General features: G+C 47.1%; 2 protein-coding genes across 2 annotated transcripts; both read right to left on the reverse strand.

Moving 5' to 3' along the window:
- Nucleotides 1-465: 465 nt before the first annotated feature.
- Nucleotides 466-5,110, reverse strand: popdc2 (popeye domain cAMP effector 2; the record flags this gene model as incomplete). The annotated part of the gene is made up of 4 exons (XM_084459886.1): nt 466-725; nt 2,631-3,213; nt 3,480-3,588; nt 4,614-5,110. The coding sequence occupies 3 exons, from the start codon at nt 5,108-5,110 to the stop codon at nt 2,677-2,679; spliced, it is 1,143 nt and encodes a 380-aa protein (XP_084316012.1). The 3' UTR covers nt 466-725; nt 2,631-2,676.
- Nucleotides 5,111-6,941: 1,831 nt separating this feature from the next.
- cox17 (cytochrome c oxidase copper chaperone COX17) lies at nt 6,942-8,804 on the reverse strand. Its single transcript, XM_084459962.1, has 4 exons — nt 8,721-8,804; nt 8,031-8,156; nt 7,809-7,919; nt 6,942-7,158 (listed from the first exon to the last, which is right to left on the reverse strand). The coding sequence occupies exons 2-3, from the start codon at nt 8,147-8,149 to the stop codon at nt 7,835-7,837; spliced, it is 204 nt and encodes a 67-aa protein (XP_084316088.1). The 5' UTR covers nt 8,150-8,156; nt 8,721-8,804; the 3' UTR covers nt 6,942-7,158; nt 7,809-7,834.
- Between the last annotated feature and the right edge of the window lie 1,442 nt (nt 8,805-10,246).

Consider the following 10,246-nt stretch of genomic DNA (forward strand, 5'->3'; position numbering starts at 1 on the left):
TATTGGCCCCATGAAAATACATTTCTATCACATTGTCCAAATCTCTTGAAATCCTCAAAAACAAAAGCACACTCTAGTCACAGTATATAGTTGCATTGTTTGCTGGCTGGTGTCTAAATTCACAATGTGGTACAAATGTGTCAAGCACAAAGACAAAATTCAGCAGTGAGTGTCTTCTGATAAATTAGGAATCATGTTTTGAGAACATTGATAAAGAGAAAGGCCATGCTGGGCAGTGAATCCCAGTCTCTGGCATACCTGCCAACAATCTTGTTAACACCCAATACTGCATTTTTCATAAAACAATAAGATAATCATGCCCTAACCAATTTCTAACCAACTGTTCAATTAAGTGTGGAATTATCTAACCATATCTAATTCAATCTACCCCTAGTATTCCCAGTAAATTTGATGAGTGAGTGAAATAAAGAACACTAATTTCAGTGACCTGTACTAATAGGACTATTCAGAGTGCCCGGGCTCACCCTCCCACATATCACATGAACCACATCAGAGGGAAAGAGGTCGGGTGAGAAAGGGGGGTGTAGGTGGAAGGTGTGTGTGTGTGTGTGTGTTATGGGTGGGCCAACTGTAATTCCAACCAAGACAGTGGTTCTGTGTGAAATCCAGGAGAGACCATTCTCACAGCTTGGGGGTGTCTGTAGGGGCCAGTGGAGCTCTGCCTCTCTGGTGTCGTAGTGGTAGATTCCCAGGGGGTTCACCTCCTGCTGAAACATCAGAGACATCTTTCAATGGGAACACACAACATTCCTAAAAGTAAAGTGAAGACTTCTAGTGTTATGGTATCTCAACTCCCTGAATTTCAGCCCCACACAAATTGTATTGGACCAAGACCAACCCTTCTTTCTAAGGAACCCAGTCACAAAGCACAGCCTTTGGAACAAGGTTTGTATTGCCTCCTGTCTTTGACACATGTCTACTGCATAGGTTCAAATCCCCAACCTTTCAACCACTTTCACGTTGACTCCTTCCTCTTCTTATCTTCCTTCATTTGCCTTCCCAATAAACCAGAGGGCAGGAATTCCTCCTCTGTAAGAACAACTAGCCATCAGGCTCCCGGCCTCCAGACGTGCACCACTCACCTCTGACCCCTGAGAGAACGCTCTGCCCTGCCTGGCCTCTCCCAGCTCTGCTTTCACTTGACCCACATCTCTGTTCACCACGGCCATTCCTCTGCTAGCTGGAGCCTGGATCTGAAGGTCAGCTGCCACTACAGCAATAGCACAGCCCCCCCCACCCCCCCACCCCATACAAACAGAAATATGATCCTCCACCCCTGATTGGCTGAGGGATGCTTTTGGGGAAGGAAGGTAGGAGGGGACAGGAGGTGGGGAGGGGCATGTGGATGGACGGCACGGTCCAAGTTTCCAACCTCTAATCCTCATCAGACACTCACGCAGCTGCCGTGCCACAAGCCCCTCCCCCGCGCTCTGCTCTCTCTCTCCCCTCTGCTCTCTCTCCCCTCCCCGCTGCTCTCTCTCCCCTCTGCTCTCCCCTCTGCTCTCTCTCTCTCCCCTCTGCTCTCTCTCTCCTCTCTGCTCTCTCTCTCTCCCCTCCGCTCTCTCTCCCCTCCCCTCTGCTCTCTCTCTCCCCTCTGCTCTCTCTCCCCTCTGTTCTCTCTCTCCCTGCTCTCTCTCAGCTCCCACATCCTCATAAATGTAGAGTTCATCTGCTTGACACCTAAATAAACCGCCATGGTCGGTCTGTTTAGTCTCTTTTATCTGTAAAAGCTTCCGATCCCAGTGGGAATAGATTCTAACCAAGCTGAACAACTTCCTCACAGTCCTGCGCTGCTAGAGGAGCAGGAATAGGCTCTAATACCAGGACTAGACCAGCAGGATCCAGGCTCTAATACCAGGACTAGACCAGCAGTACCCAGGCTCTAATACCAGGACTAGACCAGCAGGACCCAGGCTCTAATACCAGGACTAGACTAGCAGGACCCAGGCTCTAATACCAGGACTAGACTAGCAGGACCCAGGCTCTAATACCAGGACTAGACCAGCAGAACCCAGGCTCTAATACCAAGACTAGACCAGGAGGACCCAGGCTCTAATACCAGGACTAGACCAGCAGGACCCAGGCTCTAATACCAGGACTAGACCAGCAGGACCCAGGCTCTAATACCAGGACTAGACCAGCAGGACCCAGGCTCTAATACCAGGACTAGACCAGCAGGACCCAGGCTCTGGAGGCTTCATTCACCCAAAGAGAGAAATCTGAATGAATTATCCTGAGACCTCTCTAGTTGCTGGGTGGCCTAGCAAGGTGGGACAACTCCGGTTGGAGATGCAAACTTCACTTTACAAAATAAAGGCATTTCTAAATGTAATGTTCTGACTTCTAAATTTGCCTTCTTTAATTCTCTAAAGTCAAAGAGCATGCATTGCATAGCATGTGTACGAAATCAATGGGATAGAGTCCAGCACCCCCAAAAAATAACAATAATATACTCTACTGTACTCTTGTAGTTCTGTACTGTCGTTCTTTAAGGCAGGGACATGCCAGGGACATGCCAGGGGTGTGCCTGGGTTAGTGAGACTGTGGACACAGCAAGCCCAACCAAACCACACACCCCACCCCCTCTGGAAGCATGCAGGTGTACTTACCTAGCTTAAGTAGTGGCCCAGTGTGTTAGCTCCAGCACCCTGCATTCTACCTCAAATAATCCCTCTCACTCCCATAATCCATTAAGGATCCCGTCATATCAGCAAAATCCTCCAGGACCAGGCTGGTGGAGTCCTCACCAGAGGGCATCTCTATGTCTGAGGGCCAGGGCTGGCGGGGGGGGGCCCGCTGGCCCGGGGGGGTCTGGGGGGGCTGGAGCTGGGGAGGGGCTGACCTCTGGTAGGCAGGGGCTGGGTCCTCCTCCTCCACTCTCAGGGCCTGGTGCTCCCCCGGACTCCCTAGGGCCCCCTGGTCCCTGACACTGGCTCCTCCAGCCCCGCTGCCTCCCTCGCTGCCCGGGGGGGAGGGGGCCAGGACGTGGTAGAGGCTGGGCAGGCGGATGTCCAGGCGCACGCCACATTTAGCAAAGAGTTTGTCGTTGAGGGAGTAGAGCTTGTCGGCGATGTCGCTGCCCAGCATGACGGAGAAGAGGCGGGCGATGTAGCGCTCCCGGGACAGCAGCATGTACAGCCGGCGCCGGCGCCACGAGATGTAGCGGCACTCCGTCTCCGCCGTCAGAGTCACCTGGGGGTCAGAGAGCAGGTCAAAGGTCAGATGAGACTGTTGAGACCGATGGGTGCAAATTGATGGTCGAAAGCACATAAAATGTATATGATGTAACAGCGTCTTATGGGCGTGTTCTACGGGTCACTTCAGACCCAGAGAAAGGAAACCTGACTTCTACAGGCTGAGGCTGGGGATGCCCAGACAACCACAGGGCTGGTGAACAGAGAAGAAGACACAGAGAAGGTTAAGCGTGTTCAGCAGCGTTAAGCGTGTGTCCACGGTACCTGGAAGTTCCCTTCCTCGTTGGGCCGGAGGGATTCCCACTCAGGAGAGTCCAGGAACTGGTGGGGGAAGATGTAGTGGAGGAACTGACCCTCCAGAGACACACGGATCCTATCAGACCAGGAGAAGAGACGACAGGGCGGGGAGAGAGGGACAGGAGAGAGGGAGAGAGGGACAGGAGAGAGGGACAGAAGAGAGGACAGGAGAGAGGACAGGAGAGAGGAGAGAGGGACAGGAGAGAGGACAGGAGAGAGGGACAGGAGAGAGGAGAGAGGACAGGAGAGAGGGACAGGAGAGAGGGAGAGGAGAGAGGGACAGGAGAGAGGAGAGGAGAGAGGGACAGGAGAGAGGGAGAGGAGAGAGGGACAGGAGAGAGGAGAGGAGAGAGTTGATAAGAGATGGTGACACGTTGGAGAGAGTTAAACGTCACTTTGCAAGGCCAACCTAAAACATGGGAACAAGTTAGCAGGAAATGTCAATAAAATATCACAAATTCATCACAGTTTACACAACTTCATTTGCATTTCAACGACTACATTCCAAAGTCCTAAAACTGAAAATGAACAATGGGTAACTGATAACACTGCCAACACACTGCATAGCAATGTCATGATAGCTTAAACAGTCTAAGCAGGGTGAGCTAGTTAGCTGGTGTTAGGCTTAATTCTGCTTGAACACAGAGAGCTCTCAGCATCATAATCAAATTTAATTTTAGGAGAGACAGAGGAGCAGTTTACTGTGCTGATACACAATCCCAAGGAAGCAATGAATATAATGACATAAACACTGCTTCTCATGAGAGCAGCTGCACAAGTGAGCAACAGCGACACGACATCTACTGTTTCACAACCTCTGGTCTGAGGCAATGGAGGAAAAACAAGCTGTCCAGAAATCCCTGGACATGCAGCTAGAACTCTTCACAGAAACCGTGATAGCCGTACTCTTGGTGGGGGCTTGAAATACAACCCAAAGCCAACAGGGATTCTAAATGAATTGTTATTAGTGATAATCTGAGAGGAGGCGGCAGCACCTTGCTGACCTTTAACCCCACTCTCAGGTACAGCATCACTACGGTTACAGAGTTGCAGAGAGGCCTGTTGAGGAGCTGCTAACTGAGCAGTGGTTCAGTGTCTCACCTCCCCGACAGCAGGAAGGAGAGCCGGTCGATCGGGGTCTTCCCCTCCACGGCGTAGGTCTCCTCCGGCCCCAGCGCCAGCACCTTGTTCTCGCAGGCTCCCGCCATCTCCTTGAACACCTGCACGGGCACGTCCAGGGGCAGGTAGACGGCGGAGTAGAGGGCGGAAAGCTGGTCGCTGGGCAGGCCGTGGCGGTGCAGGCGGTAGCTGAGGTGGCAGATCTGGGCCAGGCAGGCCAGGAGCAGCAGCAGGTTCCAGGTGAACACGTCCAGGCCACACATGCTCAGCCAGCCCCACAGGGTCAGACACAGGTAGGACGGCACCAGGAAGCAGAATATGAACAGGGCGCCATATGGCCCGCTGCCACCCATGTAGCCCAGGAACAGGATGGTGTTGCCCAGGTGGTAGAAGGCGCCCTCTGTGTTGTTGGTCCAGCCTTCGCAGGGCAGGTGACCGTAGAGCACGCTTTCAAACACACTGGAGTTGTCTGCACTCATGTTGGCTAGTCTCAATACAGCAGTGTTTTGAAACTGTTCAGCAAGTTGAAAAAATATAATATACCTTTATATAATCTATAAAGACTAAAGTATTCTGATGGAAGAAGATTACTGTCCCCAAACTAAAAACAATTGTTACAGGACTAAGCTTGTAAAAAAGAAAGCGAAGCCTACTAATAAGATTGACAGTTAAATTTAAAAAAAAGTTTTGTTCCCCGTTGCCGTCTTACAGTGTGTGTAGTTGAAAACTCTGAACGGAGGATCTCACATCTTTCTTCAGTTTTCCCACCAGAAGACAGGTGTCCTCTCACATGGTGTCTCTCCCTCACGTCTCTCCCTCACTCCTCCCTCTCGCCGGTCTTTCCCCCGGTTTCGCTGTGTCTGTGTCTTGCTTTTCTGTCCGTTTCTCTCACCCATGTGTGTTTGCTCTGGAGAGCAAACAGTTGGCCACGCAGAGGGAGAGTTGGAGAGAGGGGGAGAGGACAGACCCCTAGAAGGACAACCATGTTTGGAATTGAAACCCAAGGAGGGGCGTCATGGACAGAAAGCAGACCAGCTACTTAACATAACACTGGTGGAGAGAGAGAGAGGGAGAGAGAGAGAGGGAGAGAGAGAGGGAGAGAGAAGCGTGGGGGTGATAGTAAGTGATACAGAATGGCTCTGACTGAATCACAGTCAGGAATCCTGCCTTCTGCCAAACTATACTAGCCCATGACAGTCTAGTGCCAAGAGAGGTGCTGTGCCCATGTGTATTTAGATGCACTGAAAGAGGTAGAATAACAGCACAGTTCAGGTTTCAGAAATGCCCTCCTCCCCTGTATTTCACATGCCATGGACCACCAAGCAGTAGCACTCAAGAGAGGGCTAGTCCATGCATCACTGGAATAGGGGTCAGGATGTGCAAGTGGCGTTGAGCATGCTGCTTCTGATATTGAGATGCAGGATGAATGTACACATGCATGGTTTTGGGAGCGCTATAGTGTGCGCACACCTCTCAAGTCCTGGGAATGGAACTTCATCCAAAAGTTGGTGAGGTCTCTCGAGTGGAATAAATGTTTTGTCAGAAAAAGACTTTCATTTAAATACAAAACATAAACACAAAATATAATATAACTGTAAGAACGCATAGTAGAGGACACAACATCCACATGAGCAGCCTAAAGTACAGTAGTTCTCTTGAAGACATTTTGAAATGTCTATGTCCAACATAGACCATGTAAACACATCTCTTCTACCCATGCTAACATCGTCCCCTTATATCCTATTTAACTGTAAAAGCATCACAGACCGTCCCAACAGTAGAGGCAGATGAGTGGGAAAGGTCAGGGTGCTTGGCTCTCTGGCATGGTGTCGTGACCATACAAGGCACTGAGCCAGAGAGAGGATCAAGTCACTCTTCTCTCCAGCATACACAACTATGAGCATTTAGGCTAAATCAGCATAAAACAGTGGCAGCCCTTACGTGAGGCACTCAAATTCTATCATTTCAAATTGGGCACTGTTCTGATTGGCATTATTTGCCTAAGGACTTCCTCTGCTGGTCAAATAATTTACAACTTTCCAGGTTTGTGTATGCAAGATAGCTTCATAGCTTTCCAAAGGTAGGCTACATGTCACTTCAAATAAAAGTGTCACGTCGTTGAGGAAGGAATGCAGATACGCAGTGTTGTCTGCAGCAGGAGTTATTTCAAGCCCAAGTGCATACCAGAGAGAGCAGCTGTGACAAGCCAGCCACTAACAGGAAGCAGAACATGAAAGGACCTTCAAACCTGAGGCTGTATGAAACTGTTAAAAACTCATTCTAATTCTGCTTAATAACAGACACGCAAGACATATTGCATAGGATATTTATTTAATTCCAATCACTGGAACAAGATATTCACACAATTTCTCAAATTTATAGAATTAAGACACAATGTCAGCCCAAAGAACACCACATCACAAACTCTTTCACAGTGATTAAATCTTCCTTTCACGTTGAGGTATAAATAAAAACACCGGAGGAATATCCAAGGTCCCTTTCTAGACCGCTGGCCAGCAACGACACACTATGAGAGAGAGAGAAAGAGTCACTAACCTTTCCAACAAACAAATCTAGCCTAATCAAACTTCGTAAAGGTACAGTCACACCATGCACAACAGAATAGTGAACCATGTATTCATATCCAGGTTTCTTTGGAAAAGGGTCACTGGAATTAGCAAGAACTAGTAGTAAGGGCCTAAACATTTTTATTTATTGAGACATGTATTCTGAGGTATTAATCTCAACCCATTTAATCAGTTATCTTTAAAGTTGGGTGAACAATTCAGTTTCATTCTCAAATACCCCCACAGAGGACATTGCTAAACATGTAGAGGGCAGGTCTGCACTGCAGCCATAGCATCATCATGTCAGCTGAACTGCCGCATACAAGCAAAGCACTCAGGCATGAGGGCTGCGGTACGTTTCAGGGCCCAACAGAAGCTCGCGAAGGCTCACATATGTTCTGTTTATTGTGGATGTGCTCAAACAGAGAAAGGCCTATTCTAGCACATGCAAACATATCTGGGGATGTGCATGCTAGTTGGTCTTGGCTTGCATCGTGGACAACCAGAGTAATATTGCTAGAATTATTCCGTTCCGATTAATGTCAAAACTCAATAGTTCATAGCTGGAAACGGATAGGTCGTTTACGAGCAGATGTTATAAGACACTCACCAACCACTCAATCCATTATGTGACAATTAAATGTTAAATCCAAGCGCCCTCATACAATCTTTGTGAGCCTCGATGAGATCTGCACAGTTCTCCTCTCCCTTTTCAATGATGCTGCAAAGTAAAGAAAATACACAAGTCTTGGCATATGCACAGACAGATTGATAAATCTTTGATCGACAGATGTTCGCAAATTCGCTAGCTAGTAAGCAACCAAATGCTTACCATGCATCCCTGACTTTCTTCGTTTCAGGGCAAGCACAACAGGCTTTCAGTGGTTTCTTCTCCTCTGTGGCTTCAATTGCGGGAGCAGGGTCAGCGTTGGTAACAGATAAGGATGACATATTGGGGCTGAAAAACAACAGCTAACACATTAGCCAGCTACGCTAAAAGCTAGCTACTTCATGTCAACATTTTGATGGGAGTACGAGTGAGGCGTGGCTTCGCACGACCACGACTTGCTTTAGTCACAGTGTGATATCTTCTCTCAGCTGTCTATCAGTGAATGAAAACATAGGTAGGTGCCGATTAGACCAGCAGAACAGCAGCGTTAGCTAACGGCAGGTAGCCTACTGTAGCTTGCTAGCTCGCTATGCCGGCAGTGGGAGCTATGTGTAGTCAACGTTACTCAACACCACTTGTAAACGATCAATCAGGTAGATAAGGTATGCGCTAGCAAGATATGAAGTCGATGAATTAGCTAACGATCAAACTATACGTTAGGTGTGTGACATGCAGAGCGCGCAGATAGTCGGATAGTTCGAACTAGCTAGCTATGATAGCTAAAATGAGCACGTATCGTTATCATAGCTAAAACGTTTCATACTAGTCAAACAACATGCATGAGCATGCATGCAAGACATCAACATGGATCACACAAGTTAGGAAGTTGACCTGCACATAGATGCAACTTACAGCTAGCAAGTTGTTGGGTGGGTTACTTGAATGGGGAGCTGACTCGTGTGTCCTTCCTTACACAACATGGATGAGCCATGCATGTATATGGTTGCGCTCAGACCTCTGGGACATGTAGTTTGGCGTGTATGACCTCTGGGACATGTAGTGTGCGTGTGTATATCAGAGGACGCTCCAGTGGTTCTCAAACTCGCGAACCCACTTGGGATCGTCTGATATGAAAATGGGGTCGCAGGAAAATGTCCAAATTCAAATCCATTCTGTCCCATTTTGGTTCACATAATTGGTCATAGTGTTCAAAAATTCTACTTTTGTTGTAATCTTATATCAAAGTAGGCTATATAATTTCTTACTTCCTGGAAAACGATAGGTCACTTGCAATGACGACACCAGGTAGGCTACCTTAGATTTTAGGCGAATAATCTCACGACATCCACCCGTCAATCAATGCTATCCTTCTATCGAATCTGTCTAAAGTTCTTAAAACCCGTCCACTTTTCAATGTTCCAATCAAATTCCTCTAAACGCATGTCCCACCCTCATAGCTTGTTTGCATCAGAAATACGTCAAACTACGGAAGTTAGATGATCTCAAACGTCAGTTTCTGTGCGACTTTAATATAAAAAGTTTTAATTAAGTCAATTTTAGATTAGTACACATATCTTTGAAGAGGTAGGGAAGAAATCATGGCGCCTGCACAGAGTAGTATAGAAGATAAAATTGATTGGGGGAAAAAAAAATCCCCAATCAATTTTATCTTCTATACTAGGCTACTCTATGCAGGCGCCATGATTCCTGCCCAGGTGTTTTGGTCTGTTACACTGTATCTTGTATTTGCACTGTATTTTGTAATTGCATTGTCTTAGAGTTTAGAGTTTATTAATTTAGCACATCTTACAACGGTGCAAGGAGGGAACGAAGCCCAATGGGCTTGTACATGAGTTCCACCCCTATCAATAGGAGTACAAATAATAAGCAAAGTAACGGCTAACAAATAGACTTTGTAAATGAAAAGAAAGATAAGGTACAACAGATAATGAAAGGCTAATGCTTAAACACTGGACCAAAGTAAATAATATTTTAATTGCTTTTTAAAAACTAAATAAGAAGAAATAGATTTTAAAGGTAAACTTAAATCACTCAAGAGCTTAGGGCCTCTATAGGAGATGTTGAATTGGTGACTTGATGTTCGGGTGGGAGGTATGTAGAGATTGTTGTTGCTATGCCTTGTGTGGTGAGAATGGACGTCTGATGTGAAAATAAAGAACGTGCTGGGGAGATCTTGTTTCCTGTTAATAAACCTGTGCAAAAATAAGCATGTTTGATAAACATTCAATTGATCTATTGGTAGAACAGAGTATTTTCTGAAGAGAGGTGCAGATGGTGCATATCTGTTGGAGTGAGAAATCATTCTTAAGAACCTCTTCTGGATAATGAGTAGTTTGTTGAGGTATGTGGGATATGTGGCTGCCCAGACTATATTGCATTAATTAATAAAAGGAAACAAAAAAATATAATATAAAGTT

The sequence above is a fragment of the Borostomias antarcticus genome (assembly GCF_949987555.1).
Source record: "Borostomias antarcticus genome assembly, chromosome: 2".
In the NCBI taxonomy this organism is placed as follows: domain Eukaryota; kingdom Metazoa; phylum Chordata; class Actinopteri; order Stomiiformes; family Stomiidae; genus Borostomias; species Borostomias antarcticus.

Excerpts from the sequence above, each read along its gene's own strand:
- cox17 (XM_084459962.1), bottom strand. The coding sequence starts at position 8,149 with ATGTCATCCTTATCTGTTACCAACGCTGACCCTGCTCCCGCAATTGAA. Across the intron at positions 7,920-8,030 it reads AAGAAAGTCAGGGATGCATG|CATCATTGAAAAGGGAGAGG; the intron begins GTAAGCATTTGG and ends TTTACTTTGCAG.